The 17,500-nt window shown below is 43.1% G+C and overlaps 1 protein-coding gene across 7 annotated transcripts in view; it reads right to left on the bottom strand.

The window, feature by feature from the left end:
- LOC112240112 (cell migration-inducing and hyaluronan-binding protein) overlaps positions 1-17,500 on the bottom strand; it is a 177,981-nt gene that overhangs the window by 35,808 nt on the left and 124,673 nt on the right. For all 7 annotated transcript variants that reach the window (XM_042319001.1, XM_042319003.1, XM_042319004.1 and 4 more), the window contains 2 exons: positions 5,950-6,119; positions 1,748-1,957 (listed from right to left, as the gene is read on the bottom strand). In XM_042319001.1, the coding sequence (XP_042174935.1) occupies positions 1,748-1,957; positions 5,950-6,119 (380 nt within the window). The remainder of the gene's footprint in view (positions 1-1,747; positions 1,958-5,949; positions 6,120-17,500) is intronic.

Genomic DNA, 17,500 nt, shown 5'->3' on the forward strand with positions numbered 1-17,500 from the left:
TGACAAACCATGCACACATTTATTTTGAATGGCACAGATGCATGTCTGAAGGAAGTGGTTTTCCTTCTATGTCTCTTCTCTGTCATCTGCACTGGGCTAAAAACCCAATCTCAGCAGATGGTGTGAAACACATCATTCCACTGAGCTACACCATTTAAAGAAAGATATTACTCTGCCTACCACACTAGCTAGCTTATCTCACCTCTTCTTTGCGATTGGTTCGGGGAAGTCTCCTCATTTGAGAACAGTTCACCAAACTACCTCTACTAACACAAGCCTGTATTAGCCTGCTGAGCTAAATCATGTGGTGCTAACCCCAGTCTTCATGACTATGGAGATATTCTGACATCTGATGAAGGAGAGGAGACCAGGGCCTGAGGAGACCAGGGCCTGAGGAGACCAGGGCCTGAGGAGACCAGGGCCTGAGGAGACCAGGGCCTGAGGAGACCAGGGCCTGAGGAGACCAGGGCCTGAGGAGACCAGGGCCTGAGTCTCAAATGGGACCCTATTCTCTATCTAGTGCATTATTTTAAACCAGGGTACTATAGGGGACGAATAGGGTACTAATTGGGACGAAGCCGAAGCAGAGAGATAACATCTCAGAGAATTCAGTATCTCACCATCTAGCTTCCATTTCCTTCTAACGCCTGAAGAGTGACAGGACACAGTTGTGTTCTATCCAGTTTGTACCCAATTTTCAGGAGCCTTGGTTTAGATACGCCATGTTGGGTAGCAACAGCACATCTCCTCGTTATGGCAATGGATATATTCTCTGATTGCCGTGGCAACACAACAGGACACCTTTAACAACCCTCCAACACATACGCACGTGCACGAGGTTGGGCGAAGATGAGCTTGCATGAGTCCGCACACACAAACACACAATCCCACCTTAGTCTCTGACAGACTGTTCTCATAGAATTCTAGCTAGAAGCAATTATCTTCTTTTGTGCGTAATTCTATTTATTTGCTCTGTCTGTGACCCTGTAGCGTCCACAGATCATAATGTCCCTGGGTTCACAACAGTAATTAGCAACATGCATAATCATGAATATGGTTATTATCATCATTAGAATTCCGTAGGTGGCTCGGATTTTTAGCAAAGACAGTGAAATGACACCACAGGTAAGTTTCCTGAAACCCTTGTAGCTCAACCTGGATAAGGTTACAAAATTCCAGCAACTTTCCCAAAATTACCAGGTTTTCTAGAAGTCCTGGTTCAAAGATTCCCGGGAATCAGGATTTCTGAAAAACCTGGGAATTTGGGGAAAGTTAGCAGAATTTTTCAACCCAAGATGTGGAGCGTTATAACGTCTCTCAACAACACAGCTACAGCCCTTAGAGAGTAACGCTAATAACATGGATGTGTTTGACTGTACTTTCTGTGCCTCCGTGAACGGAAGAAACCTGTCAAGTGAGGTTGGAAAATCTTTCTGTGAATGTGCGAACCCTACTGGTTCAGTTCAATGACTTTACACCTGGGATCCGAAAAACAGCTGTCACCCTGCCACTTGTTTGGTATACAGCTTATATTTGGGGTTCTGCTGGGGTAAGACAGTTGCTCTAGCAGAAGACCTCTTTAACCACACACACACACACACACACACACACACACACACACACACGCGGTGGAGAGGCTGGGCGAAGGCGGGTGTCGTCGTGACAACTGAATGGCCGACCAGCAGCACTTTTATACACTCAAATGTATGGAACCAAATGTCCAAGTGTGTGCATGCATATAACTCACCAGTAGGCCGTTAGAGCCGTGCACAGTGACACAGCGGGAGAAGGTGTGGTGGATGGACAGATCGCTGACAGAGGTGGGGGGATCGTAGCCTCCCTTTTGGTCCACGTCTCCATTCATATGGAAGTGGACAGGGTAGTGACCCATAGACTGTTGACCCATGTGCTGCAGCTCTACACCGGACACATGCACAGACTTAAAGCCACGCTCCACCTGGGAGGGAGACATGTGGGGAGAGGGGGAGAGTGAGACAGTTAGAAAGTGAGACCGCTAGAGAGTGAGACCGCTAGAGAGACCGTAGAGTGAGAGAGTGAGACCGCTAGAGAGTGAGACCGCTAGAGAGTGAGACCGCTAGAGAGTGAGACCGCTAGAGAGTGAGACCGCTAGAGAGTGAGACCGCTAGAGAGTGAGACTGCTAGAGACTGAGACCGTTAGAGATGAGACCGCTAGAGAATGAGACCGATATGGTGAGACTGCTAGAGAGTGAGATTGTTAGATCACGATGGCAACACCCATCCGTAGCACGCGCTCCAGCAGGTGTATCTCACTGATCATCCCTAAAGCCAACACCTCATTTGGCCGCCTTTCGTTCCAGTTCTCTGCTGCCTGTGACTGGAACGAATTGCAAAAATCGCTGAAGTTGGAGACTTTTATCTCCCTCACCAACTTCAAACATCTGCTATCTGAGCAGTTAACCGATCGCTTCAGCTGTACATAGTCTATCGGTAAATAGCCCACCCATTTTTACCTACCTCATCCCCATACTGTTTTTATTTATTTACTTTTCTGCTCTTTTGTACACCAATATCTCTACCTGTACATGACCATCTGATCATTTATCACTCCAGTGTTATTAATCTGCAAAATTGTAATTATTCGCCTACCTCCTCATGCCTTTTGCACACAATGTATATAGACTCCCCTTTTTTTCTACTGTGTTATTGACTTGTTAATTGTTTACTCCATGTGTAACTGTGTTGTCTGTTCACACTGCTATGCTTTATCTTGGCCAGGTCGCAGTTGCAAATGAGAACTTGTTCTCAACTAGCCTACCTGGTTAAATAAAGGTGAAATAAATTTAAAAAATTTAAAAAGAGAGTGAGAACGTTTTGAGAGTGAGACCGATATGGTGAGACCGCTAGAGAGTGAGACCGCTAGGGAGGGAGACCGTTAGAGAGTGAGACCACTAGAGAGAGAGACCACTAGAGAGTGAGACCGCCAGAGAGTGAGACCGCCAGAGAGTGAGACCGATATGGTGAGACCGCTAGAGAGTGAGACCGCTAGAGAGTGAGACCGCCAGAGAGTGAGACCGCTAGAGAGTGAGGCTGCTAGAGAGTGAGATCGCTAGAGAGTGAGACCGATATGGTGAGACCGCTAGAGAGTGAGACTGCCAGAGAGTGAGACCGATATGGTGAGACCGCTAGAGAGTGAGACCGCTTGAGAGTGAGACCGCTAGAGAGTGAGACCGCTAGAGAGTGAGACCGATATGGTGAGACCGCTAGAGAGTGAGAGAAAGACAGAGAGTAAGACAGGAGAATTTGAATGTGAAAGAAACAGTGAAAGTGTGAGAGATTGAGTAGGAGACAGATAAAAAGATAGCGAGAGTTTCCATGCATGAGAGACTAATCAAATCGTTTCCATAATTCTTCATTAAAATGTGGTTGACTAGAATGTAATGGGAAGAATTTGCAGGCAGTGGAGATGGACGTGGCTCCATTCCATACTAGCTGTGGATCTTCTCCTGGGCTGCGTCCCAAATGAGAGCCCTGCATTTCCTGGTCAAAAGTACTGCACTATTATAGGGTGGCATTTGGGATACAACCCAGGTCCTACGACTGACAGCTTCAATAAACAGCTGTCTATTGAACAGGATGCAATCCAACTCATTCTAAAGACTATGCCATGTGTGTGTGTGTGTGTGTGTGTGTGTGTGTGTGTGTGTGTGTGTGTGTGTGTGTGTGTGTGTGTGTGTGTGTGTGTGTGTGTGTGTGTGTGTGTGTGTGTGTGTGTGTGTGTGTCTGTCTCCCTCCTACGTTGCGCTTCACACTTTGTTCCTGTGCTGTAAATAAAATGTGCCTTAATTTAGACGGAACTCAATCAAAAGAGCTTCCAAGAAACTCTCCCTCATTGGAAATGTTCTGCCAAACCTAATTACAGTAATGGCAAACAACATAATACAGGAAACTCTCCCTCATTGGAAATGTTCTGCCAAACCTAATTACAGTAATGGCAAACAACATAATACAGGAAACTCTCCCTCATTGGAAATGTTCTGCCAAACCTAATTACAGTAATGGCAAACAACATAATACAGGAAACTCTCCTCATTGTTCTGCCAAATGTTCAGTAATGGCAAACAACATAATACAAGGAAACTCTCCCTCATTGGAAATGTTCTGCCAAACCTAATTACAGTAATGGCAAACAACATAATACAGGAAACTCTCCCTCATTGGAAATGTTCTGCCAAACCTAATTACAGTAATGGCAAACAACATAATACAAGAAACTCTCCCTCATTGGAAATGTTCTGCCAAACCTAATTACAGTAATGGCAAACAACATAATACAAGAAACTTTCCCTCATTGGAAATGTTCTGCCAAACCTAATTACAGTAATGGCAAACAACATAATACAAGAAACTCTCCCAATGTGACACTCCCTGTCAGCAAAGTGACAATTGTTTATTTGTGCAAACCTTAGCCTGCCTGCTTGCTTAAATCAGGGTTGGTATCTGGCATTGATATTATCCATAACTGTTATGGTGCTGTGTGTGTGTGTGTGTGTGTGTGTGTGTGTGTGTGTGTGTGTGTGCCTACCTGTCTATCTGTCATAGAATCACACTGGCCTAATGACAGCCGACATACCACTGTCTTAACGATGATATTACAGATGTCATTGACAGATTGCGTCACCATATGTCATCTGATGACAGTCATGACCCAAACCAGATCATTACTGTAATAATCTAGTTGGCTGGCGTGTGTGACAGTCTCAGCCCTCTCTGTCCTAACTGTGCTCCCCAGACGCTGGGCGTCTAGCCATGCTAGACGGGGACGGAAGGGTTGTAATTTCTAACTAAACATCTGATTATAACTAAACTCTATAAACTTTTCCCTTACCCTCACCTAACCTGTAAGGACAATAGATGAGCTCAGTTTCTTAATGTAACCTTTATGTTAACTGGACAGTATAGCCCAAAACAATAGCCCATTTCTTCTGGTGAAGGCCTCAAGGTACTGAATAAACAGAACAGAAAGACATGATCAGGGCTGCAAAACTCTGGTAACCTCACAGACTGTAGCCCTTTCAATGACCTTGAGGCCTCATGGGTGGAAGGTTACGAATATTATTCATAATTAATAAACATTATTTCAAAAACACGCTGAAAATCCGGTGTTTCTATGTCAAATGGTTTTGTTATATTTCAGTCTTCTGGGATGCATTTAAAGTGTAATATTGGGATGCAAACTCAACATTTAACACATTTCAACTGTATATCTGACATGGTGTCTTCTTTTTTTATCCCATAACCATGTGTGTGAGGTGTATACTTTTGTATAAGTAGAATTGTTTAAGAATAACAAGAAACACTCTGTGTGACCTTGATTTAACCCACCACTGTAAAAGGTTAAGGAAGTTAAGCCCTACACACAAGATCTACAAGTTTGGATCAGTGGAAGGATAAATAAAAGATGAAAGTAGATGGAAGGACAAAGAGAAGATGTAGGGGTTTATGGAAGGATGAAGAGAAGATGTAGGGGTTTATGGAAGGATGAAGAGAAGATGTAGGGGTTTATGGAAGGATGAAGAGAAGATGTAGGGGTTTATGGAAGGATGAAGAGAAGATGTAGGGGTTTATGGAAGGATGAAGAGAAGATGTAGGGGTTTATGGAAGGATGAAGAGAAGATGTAGGGGTTTATGGAAGGATGAAGAGAAGATGTAGGGGTTTATGGAAGGATGAAGAGAAGATGTAGGGGTTTATGGAAGGATGAAGAGAAGATGTAGGGGTTTATGGAAGGATGAAGAGAAGATGTAGGGGTTTATGGAAGGATGAAGCGAAGATGTAGGGGTTTATGGAAGGATGAAGAGAAGATGTAGGGGTTTATGGAAGGATGAAGAGTGGAAGAAGAGGTGTAGATAGAGGGATAAATAGATAGATTGGAGGGGTAGATTCGCAAACAATTAATGACATTAAATTACCTTCACGTGTCCTCCAAAAGTGTCAAAGGTAAAGAACTTGCAGGCCTCGTTGCCGTAACAACCAGGTTCCATCTCGCCGCGCACCAGGATGTTGCGACTCAGCAGGCCGACCTCTGCCCTCATGTCCACCCCATCCACCTCCTCACCCATGTGGAGGAACACTGGCTTACCTACACACACAAACACACGCACACACGCACACACACACACACAAAGAGTTAGAACACATCTGGCAACACACATAGACATACGAATGCACATGTGTACACACACACACACACACACACCAGGGTTTCCGTTAAGCAGGTAATTTCCGGCTTTTGGCCGATAAAATAAATGAAAAGCCGATAAAATTGGAGTCAGCCAAATTGTCCGGGGCTGGTCTGCTGCTGAGGAGAGCGAGAGATGAGCCTTGGCCTAGGATACTGTTGATTGTGAAGATGGAGCCCTTTTTCATCAAAGTAAAATGAAAATTAGAGAGTAGTGAAAAGCCTACATGGCAGGGCGCCAGACTGCCACCATTTAGTCTCACTGGGCGAGTTAAAACAGATATTGGTCTCATCTGTGTGAGCTGCACATTCATTTACCTCACTCAAAACATCTTTGTTTTTATGAGGGTGAAACCATGATTTGGTGAAACAGTAAATTACATTATCCTCATGATTCCTGTAATGAAAGTGTCTGCCTACCTGCCCCTGTTTCACTGGGGCCTGCTGCTATGTTGAGCGAGGCACTCTCTCTCTCTCCTTTTCAGAGGGGAAAAATGCTCCAGGAGAAAGAAAAGTGGTCTGTATAACACTTCTAAATCCAATTGTGGGGAAAACACAGCTATCCTGTTGTCAAAGGTGGAGAGAGGATGTTCTCAGCTTTCTGTAGATATACTTTTTATTTCTTTGAGGGCAAAAGCAACTATTTTACAAACAAGATATTTGCTATGAAACTATTCTACAAACAAGACATTCAATATGGCTGTGAGATATGGAGCACACTAAATGTGGATTGGCCATTGCGAGTGCATAGATGTTTGTTTTTATATTAAATGTACTGTAATAGTAGTGGTGGGTATTATCTGTAGAGATAGTGACCTAGTAGTTGGGTTTTGTTTTTACATGAAATGAACTGTCATGACGTGGCCCTCTTTGGGGATAGCAAGTACCTCTCTCGCACCACCTCTCTCTCTTCCCCATACACCCAGGCTCTGTTATCGCAGGTCATACATTTGTTCTCTTCTCCATCATAGAACTTGAGAACTGAACAATGTCCATGTTTTGGAGAATGTGTACACAGTCGGGGGAGAATCCAGCTACGACCAGTCCATTTCATTTAATGTTTGTGAAACTCATGAGAGACAATACAGCCACATTACCATAACGCTGTTTATACAAGAGTCTCAGTTGTGAGGCTTGCATCTAATTGTTGTATAAAATGAATGAGTAAAAATGAAACTATTTGTAAAATTATGTGATGTGATTATAAACTGTTTAGGAAACCCCAATTTCCTTTGGAGTTTAACTAAGTCAAAGGCCCGCCCCATGAGCACAGACATTGATCTGGTGTCATGGGACAGCCCTTTTCTACTGTTCTGGCTATAACCCCCTCCTTGGGAATTTCCCTTTAGACCAGTACCTCGATCACAGAGGGAGCTATGGTTTGATCCAAGCTTACCTTGATTACCTAGAGGGCTAAGGGTTGAGTAGAGACCATAAATCTGAGTATAAGCTAAGGTTGTAATGGTTGTTGAAACTCTGAGACTATCGATACCTACAGAATAAGAGCAAATCTTTGATACTAATTACTAGTCTGCAGCTAGGAATTCTATACCATTCAACGCGAAGGCCGACAACCCCGAAACATCTAGTCTATAACAACATTTCTGAATGGGACTCTGAAATATCCATTCTAACCACGAAAGATGGGCGGATGAACTTCCAACAGAAAGAAGGACGATTCCAACAGAGATCACGACAACATACTGAGCGTAAATATATATATTGATTGCAATTATTCCCAAATGAGTGAGCATTCATGTGCAAAGGATTAGTATTTCTATCAATATAGTTATCAACTGTGTAGTGTCTTTTGTCTTTTGCGCCCTTCCCAGTCCCTTTGTCTACCAAGCCGCCATACCGGTTTAGCCCACTAGGGCACATCCCCTATCATTTCCTTGTAACCATATCTACTTTGTTTGTTTGTTGATACATTTCTGTGATCATTTAGTTAGTTAATAAATAAATGATTGAGACAATTGATGTATGGATGATTCATAGTGAAGACTGGGTTTGTGCAGATAACCAACAATTTATGACGTTTGGAATGAGACTAACGTGAGGTAAAGAATAATTCATTCATTAGAAGACTAATTGATCAGATATTAAAATATCTGAAAGTTATATTAGGAAAATTATAACTTTGTAATCTGAATATTTTCCTTGGTGCCCCGACTTCCTAGTTAATTACATTTACGTGATTAATTTAATCACGTAAATATAATTACAGAGAATTGATTTGATAAAATAACAGTCTTCAGTTTAATGATGCCAAAAACACGACAGTACCGTTAGATTAATACATGGTTACTAGTGGTGGGTATTATCTGTAGAGATAGTGACATAGTAGTTGTTGTTTTTTAAAATATTAAATATACTGTAATAGTAGCGGTGGGTATTATCTGTAAAGATAGTGACCTAGTAGTTGTTGTTTTTATATTAAATGTACTGTAATAGTAGTGGTGGGTATTATCTGTAGAGATAGTGACCTAGTAGTTGTTGTTTTTATATTAAATGTACTGTAATAGCAGTGGTGGGTATTATCTGTAAAGATAGTGACCTAGTAGTTGTTGTTTTTATATTAAATGTACTGTAATAGCAGTGGTGGGTATTATCTGTAAAGATAGTGACCTAGTAGTTGGGTTTTGTTTTTACATTAAATGTACTGTAATAGCAGTGGTGGGTATTATCTGTAGAGATAGTGACCAGTGGTGGGTATTATCTGTAGTAGTTGTTGTAAATGTTGTAATTTTTATATTAAATGTACTGTAATAGCAGTGGTGGGTATTATCTGTAGAGATAGTGACCTAGTAGTTGTTGTTTTTATATTTGTACTGTTTTTATTATTAAATGTACTGTAATAGTACTGTAATAGCAGTGGTGGGTATTATCTGTAGAGATAGTGACCTAGTAGTTGTTGTTTTTATATTAAATGTACTGTAATAGCAGTGGTGGGTATTATCTGTAGAGATAGTGACCTAGTAGTTGGGTTTTGTTTTTATATTAAATGTACTGTAATAGCAGTGGTGGGTATTATCTGTAGAGATAGTGACCTAGTAGTTGTTGTTTTGTTTTATTAAATGTACTGTAATAGCAGTGGTGGGTATTATCTGTAGAGATAGTGACCTAGTAGTTGGGTTTTGTTTTTATATTAAATGTACTGTAATAGCAGTGGTGGGTATTATCTGTAGAGATAGTGACCTAGTAGTTGTTGTTTTTATATTAAATGTACTGTAATAGCAGTGGTGGGTATTATCTGTAGAGATAGTGACCTAGTAGTTGGGTTTTGTTTTTATATTAAATGTACTGTAATAGCAGTGGTGGGTATTATCTGTAGAGATAGTGACCTAGTAGTTGGGTTTTGTTTTTACACTTACTCGGGTGGTGAATTTGCCCCAATAAATTGGTCTATAATATTAGAGCACATTAAGATGCAAATTTATCTCTATTGAAAGAAATACAATCAGAAAATTCTGAACACTGTTTTAAGAGTAAAATATAACAATATCATAATTGTCAGCTAAAAATGCATGACAATCACTGGGTTAGGTTGGTCATTAATGTTACGGTTTTCTACGGGTGAAAGAGAGTCGGAACCAAAATGCAGCGTGGTTAAGTCGATACATCTTTAATGAAGAAAAAACGACCAATACAAAAACAACAACCGGAACGTGAAAACCTATACAGCCTATCTGGTGACAACCTATACAGCCTATCTGGTGACAACTAACACAGAGACAGGAACAATCACCCACCAAACACTCACAGAATATGGCTGCCTTAAATATGGTTCCCAATCAGAGACAACGAGAATCACCTGCCTCTGATAGAGAACCGCCTCAGGCAACCATAGACTATGCTAGAACACCCCACTAAGCCACAATCCCAAAACCTACTGAAAAACCCCATACATAAACACAACACAAAATAAACCCATGTCACACCCTGGCCTGACCAAATAAAGAAAGAAAACACAAAATACTAAGACCAGGGCGTGACAATTAAATTATTTTGAATCAGAACATGAAAATATGACGAAACAACGTATTTCTTCAACAACATCTCAGTAGCCTAATACACTTTTTAATAAAGCACTGTGAATTTTACAGCAATTTTATTCTATTGCGTAATGCCGCAAATGTTTTTGATTGTGCCACCAAATCATGGGCTTGTGCCACCAACTGAAAAACTTAGTGTCACCAGTGTCACCGTGGTAACATGTTAGTCTGGAGCTCAGCTACAAGGGAAATGTCCTCTGTATGGACAAGTTTGAATATTGTAGTGAACTAAGATGAGATGGATGTTGAAGCAGCCAAATGCAGTCTACTGTGCAACTGGCTATTCAGGTAGGATGACATTTTGGACCTTTAAATATGTTTTTATTTTGTGTGTATTTATAATCATTAGTTTTATCATTATTATTACTGTATATTGTAGTTATTATTCTATATCTATTTATTAATATAAATATGCAAACAATGTTTTGTTTCATTCTGTTGAGACATTTTTCTGATTGAACATTCAGGCCTACCAGAGTTACTACTATAATATAACAATATAATGCTGATCTTGATACAAAATATTCCGAAAAGTAACGAATTAGCTTTCTTCTGTATGCCAATATCTGTATAGCAGATGCAGTATGCTAACTGACAAGAATAAATACCTCAATGTCGGTGTCTTAAAGCATATCTCTATCTCTGGGGCTAGCCCTAAGCTTCCTAAATAGTACTATCATTAAATAGTACCTGCAAAAAACACCAGTCTCAATGTCAACAGTGAAGAGGCAACTCCGTGATGCTGGCCTTCTAGGCAGAGTTGCAAAGAAAAAGCCATATCTCAGACTGACCAATAAAAAGAAAAGATTAAGATGGACAAAAGAACACAGACACTGGACAGAGGAACTATCTGTCGCCTCTTCACTGTTGACATTGAGACTGGTGTTTTGCAGGTACTATTTAATGAAGCTGCCACTTGAGGACCTTTGAGGCGTCTGTTTCTCGAACTAGACACTCTAATGTACTTGTCCTCTTGCTCAGTTGTGCACCGGGGCCTCCCACTCCTCTTTCTATGGGGAGGCAGGTAGCCTAGTGGTTAGAGCGTTGCACTAATAACCGAAAGGTTGCGAGATCAAATCCCCGAGCTGACAAGGTAAAAATCTGTCATTCTACCTCTGAACAAGGCAGTTAACCCACTGTTCCTAGGCCATCATTGAAAATAAGAATTTGTTCTTAACTGACTTGCCTAGTTAAATAAAGGTAAAATACTTTTAAAAATTCTGGTTAGATCCAGTTTGCTCTGTTGTTATACGAGATCTTCAGCTTCTTGGCAATTTCTCACATGGAATAACCTTCATTTCTCAGAACAAGAATAGACTGACAAGTTTCAGAAGTAATTTTGAGACTGTAATCGAACCCACAAATGCTGATGCTCCAGATACTCAACTAGTCTAAAGAAGTCCAGTTTTATTGCTTCTTTAATCAGGACAACAGTTATTAGCTGTGTTAACACAATTGCAAAGGGTTTTCTAATGATCAATTAGCCTTTTAAAATGATAAACTTGGCTTTGCTAACACAACGTGGCATTGGAACACAGGAGTGATGGTTGCTGATAATGGGCCTCCGTACGCCTATGTAGATATTCCATTAAAAATCAGCCGTTTCCAGCTACAATAGTCATTTACAACATTAACAATGTCTACACTATATTTCTGATCAATTTGATGTTATTTTAAATGGACAAAAAATTGCTTTAATTTCAAAAACAAGGACATTTCTAAGTGAGCAAATCTTTTGAACGGTAGTGTATATGTTAATATTAATATCATACAGTGGACACCTACACCTATAGGTCTATGCATCCAATGCCCTGATGCATTTAGTGCTCTGACTGCTGAACCATGAGGTGGACAATTATTGTTTTAGAAAAGTAAAAACCAATAAAGCAATTAAAGCTTTAAAGTTTTGCATATTCTACACACCCAAACACAAGAAATAGTTGTTTGTAATTAGTTAGGCTGTTTTTAAGGACATGTAAATGTGGCTCATTTGGTCAACATCCCTCGTCTATTGATGGTGCTGGCTTCGTGGGTGGAAGCCCTAATAGGTTATGCTCCCAATCCATATGTCTGATCAATTTAAATCTTCCCTGACACACACATACTGTATGTACACACATACACACACACACACACACAGAATATACACACCAAAGCACTTGCTTGGAACATGTGAGAGCATCACTCTCAGAATGCAACCAGAGAATGTTTTAATGTTGTTCTTTAGAGTCAATTTCCACTAGTGGGAGAAAATTGCCCTGTGATTTTAGAAGGCCTTTTATGCTGAAAGTGGAGGGAGAGAAACTAGAGTGGGTGCTTCACGAGATGAGAGGAGAGAAACAGCAAAAAACAACATTAAAAAGAGTGAAATGAGAGTGTGTGAGAGGAGAATCACTATACAAGCAAAATTCCACATTTGTGAGATGAGTCTGAGGAGACAGCACAAAAGAGGCCACTGAGAGGGTGCACCAAACAACAGAAAAAGAGTGAATATACACATCACGAGATGAGAGGAGAGACACAGAGAGAAGATTTGTCTGTATTTGAAATGAGAGAGTGAGAGGAGAGGTCACCATCACAGATGACAGAATCACTGAGATGAGAGGAGAGATAAATCACGAGATGAGAGAGAAATGAGAGAGTGAGAGAGGGAGAGGAATATACACATCACGAGATGAGAGGAGAGAAAGGAGAGAGGAAATGAGAGAGTGAGAGGTCACAGGAATATACACATCATGAGATGAGAGGAGAGAAATGAGAGAGGAAATGAGAGAGTGAGAGGAGAGGAATATACACATCACGAGATGAGAGGAGAGAAACGGAGAGAGGAAATGAGAGAGTGAGAGGAGAGGAATATACACATCACGAGATGAGAGGAGAGAAACGGAGAGAGGAAATGAGAGAGTGAGAGGAGAGGAATATACACATCACGAGATGAGAGGAGAGAAACGGAGAGAGGAAATGAGAGAGTGAGAGGAGAGGAATATACACATCACGAGATGAGAGGAGAGAAACGGAGAGAGGAAATGAGAGAGTGAGAGGAGAGGTTGTGACAAGAACAGCCCACTGTCTGTGACATCTAATGATCCAAGTAGATACTAAAGAAATATGAATGAGTTCAGAACATTCACTCTCCCCAGGTTCAGTCTTCTCTCCTCACTAATGGCATCATATTACATGATTTCTTCAGAGGAGAAAAACATGAAAAAATAACAAAACAAAAGAGAGGAATCTAAGAAAAGAACAGCTCCTACTGCCCGCCCACACACTAGACACAAACACAGCAAAAGAAGAAGAAAGGGAATGAAATGAAAAATAACAGTAAAAGAATCAGAGACACAGCTGGTCACCCACACATCTCAACCCTCCTTTACTGATAAAACCTTTGTGTGACTGGATCACTTCTCAGGATTTACTCATCAGTGCAATAAAGACTGACAGCAATCTCACACCCATTGTCTCTCTCCCCCGGCCCCCTCTCTCCCCCTGGCCCCCTTCTCTCTCCCCGGCCCCCCCCTTCTCCCTCCCCCTCTTTCTCTCTTTCCTCCGCTCCTGCCCCCGTCCCCCCTCTCTCTCCCCCGGCCCCCTTCTCTCACCCCCCGGCCCCCTTCTCTCTCCCCTCTTTCTCTCTTTCCTCCGCTCCTGCCCCCGTCTACCCCTCTCTCTCCCCGGCCCCCTTCTCTCCACCCTCTTTCTCTCTTTCCTCCGCTCCTGCCCCCGTCTACCCCTCTCTCTCCCCCGGCCCCCTTCTCTCCACCCTCTTTCTCTCTTTCCTCCGGCCCCCTTCTCTCTCCCCGGCCCCCTTCTCTCTCCCCTCTTTCTCTCTTTCCTCCGCTCCTGCCCCCGTCTACCCCTCTCTCTCCCCCGGCCCCCTTCTCTCCACCCTCTTTCTCTCTCTCCCCCGGCCCCCCCTTCTCTCTCCCCCGGCCCCCCTTCTCTCCACCCTCTCTCTCTCTTTCCTCCGCTCCTGCCCCTGTCTACCCCTCTCTCTCCCCCGGCCCCCCTTCTCTCCACCCTCTCTCTTTCCTCCACTCCTGCCCCCTGTCCCCCTCTCTCCCCCGGCCCCCTCTCTCTCCCCCTCTTTCTCTCTCTCCCCCGGCCCCCTTCTCTCTCCCCCGGCCCCCTTCTCTCCACCCTCTCTCTCTCTTTCCTCCGCTCCTGCCCCTGTCTACCCCTCTCTCTCCCCCGGCCCCCTTCTCTCCACCCTCTTTCTCTCTCTCCCCCGGCCCCCTTCTCTCTCCCCCGGCCCCCTTCTCTCCACCCTCTCTCTCTCTTTCCTCCGCTCCTGCCCCTGTCTACCCCTCTCTCTCCCCCGGCCCCCTTCTCTCCACCCTCTCTCTCTCTTTCCTCCGCTCCTGCCCCCCGTCTACCCCTCTCTCTCCCCCGGCCCCCATTCTCTCCACCCTCTTTCTCTCTTTCCTCCGTCCCTGCCCCCGTCTACCCCTCTCTCTCCCAAATGTTAATGATGCGGAGGAGACAGGCAGAGGTAGATACCTGGGTACTGTTGGTTCTGAAATGGTCTGCCTTGAGGGAGCCGTTGGAAAGAATCACGGCCACCTTTTGCCCTGCTACTGGCGCTCCCCTGACAACACTGACAAACTGCATCCTCCACTGACGAACGGAGAGAGTTGGAGAACATACCGTGACCCTATTAGGAATGAGAATTTGTCCGTGTGTTTGTATAACTGTGTCTGCCAGCCTAACTGCCTGCCTGTCTGAGATTATCATGGTCAAAAGATTTAATTTGGATATACACATTAATATTATTGTGAACCACATGCAGAGACACATTATCAACTGTCCCTGAAAATGCATCATTAGCCACACACACACACTTTCCAATTAAAATAATCTCTCTCTCTCTCTCATGACTGAACGCACTGGCCACGCCCACATGCAAGACAGAAATAGCAGACACACTGTATATAACTTATTAACTGACTGCCTACCTTTATCGAAACAGGCTTATGTTTTGGTGTCATGGCCTTCATCAGAGCCTTGGGTAGACTAGCCTCTGCCTACCTTTATCCAAACAGGCTTATGTTTTGGTGTCATGGCCTTCATCAGAGCCTTGGGTAGACTAGCCTCTGCCTAACTCTTTAGACATCCACAACAAGAGCTTCTAATTGTGCATCACTGGAGGGCTACGAGCCGAATGAATAAATACAGAAATTAAATTAATAGGTAGATCGAAGTTGAAAGGGGTTAGTGATGAGCCAGAGTCTACCTTTCATTAAAATAGATTGAATACACACACACACACACACACACACACACACACCTAATTAATAGGCCTAGAAAACAGAGGTGCAGCCTCTAGATAAACAACTCATTATTTAGGGAATTTTAAACATTGATGTATCTACTGTGGAAGTCTTCAGAGTGAACTACTATCTGCTCTTATAGTCAAACTAACAAAAAGCATGCAAGGACACACACACACACACACACACACACACACACACACACACACACACACACACACACACACACACACCACACACACACACACACACACACACACACACACCTAATTAATAGGCCTAGAAAACAGAGGTGCAGCCTCTAGATAAACAACTCATTATTTAGGGAATTTTAAACATTGATGTATCTACTGTGGAAGTCTTCAGAGTGAACTACTATCTGCTCTTATAGTCAAACTAACAAAAAGCATGCAAGCACACGCACCCACACACACACACACACACACACACACACACACACACACACACACACACACACGCACGCACACACACACACACACACACACACACACACACACACACACACAGCCAATTGAGGGCATGTCACAATAAATCAGTGGTAACTTTTAGAAAGCAGATAGAGAATTGCTGGGAGCTGAAAGGAATGAAGGCAGCGACCAAAAATAATGTCATGTATCATCAACACAGATAAGGTTAACAGACAACTGTATCACAGGAGGTTGGTGGCACCTTAATTGGGGAGGACAGGCTAGTGGTAATGGCTGGAGCAGAATAGGTGGAATGGTACCAAATACATCAAATACATGGTTTCCATTTACGCCGTTCCAGCCATTATTATGAGTCGTCCTCCCCTCAGCAACCACCACTGAACTGTGTGTGTGTGAAGTCTGTCAGAGTGTATGGTCTCTCTCTCTGAGAAGAACACTCAGTCCCTTTCTCCCTTCCTCTCACTGAACCACAGAGAGACGTTTCATTGGCTGAAACACAGTCCCAACAGACACAGACACACATGCAAGCAGACAGATAGACACAAATACAAAAAACAAGCATCCACACCCACACACCTACACACACCTACACACAACCACACAGACCCACACACACCGTCTTGCTGTAGGCTGGTTTCACCTACTAGTCTAATAACAGATATTTTCATGTTTCTCTCTTTGATATTACAGTCCTCTGATCATCTGGTTCAGGGAGGGGCAACTGGCGGCTCGCTGCCCACGGATCAATTTCCCCCAAAAACTCATCTTCTCAACGTCCCGTTTAGAGTTAGAATGTAGAATACACTAAATCTGCCTCATGGCAAAATGTGTAGAATTGCAGGAAATTAACTCTAACACAAACATGTTGCGTGTGTGTGTGTGTGGGGGGGATTCTGGCTCCATGCACACACACACACACACACACACACACACACATTATGGGCCCTGGTCAAATTAGTGCACTATATAGGAAATAGTCAATTAGAGGATAGTCAATTAGAGACATAGGCTCTAGTGGCATGCTAGACATCTGAGCAAACACTATGAACAAGTCTTGATGACAGACTTCTCTAACACAAATAAACTATACTAACACAGGAGAGGAACTCCTCAATGAAGGGCCAAACAATACTAGCAGATTAGCCTTATAGAGAGAGAGAGAGCGAGAGAGAGAGTTAGAGAGAGAGCGAGAGCGAGAGCGCGAGAGAGCGAGAGAGAGAGAGAGAGAGAGAGAGAGAGCGAGACAGAGAGAGAGAGAGAGCGAGACAGCGAGAGAGAGAGAGAGAGAGAGAGAGAGCGAGACAGAGAGAGAGAGAGCGAGACAGAGAGAGAGTTAGAGAGAGAGAGAGAGAGAGAGCGAGACAGAGAGAGAGAGAGAGAGAGAGAGAGAGAGAGCGAGACAGAGAGAGAGTTAGAGAGAGAGCGAGAGAGCGAGAGCGCGAGAGAGCGAGAGAGAGCGAGAGAGAGAGAGAGAGAGAGAGAGAGAGAGAGCGAGACAGAGAGAGAGTTAGAGA

This window comes from Oncorhynchus tshawytscha, unplaced genomic scaffold (assembly GCF_018296145.1).
Source record: "Oncorhynchus tshawytscha isolate Ot180627B unplaced genomic scaffold, Otsh_v2.0 Un_scaffold_7041_pilon_pilon, whole genome shotgun sequence".
Lineage (NCBI taxonomy): Eukaryota > Metazoa > Chordata > Actinopteri > Salmoniformes > Salmonidae > Oncorhynchus > Oncorhynchus tshawytscha.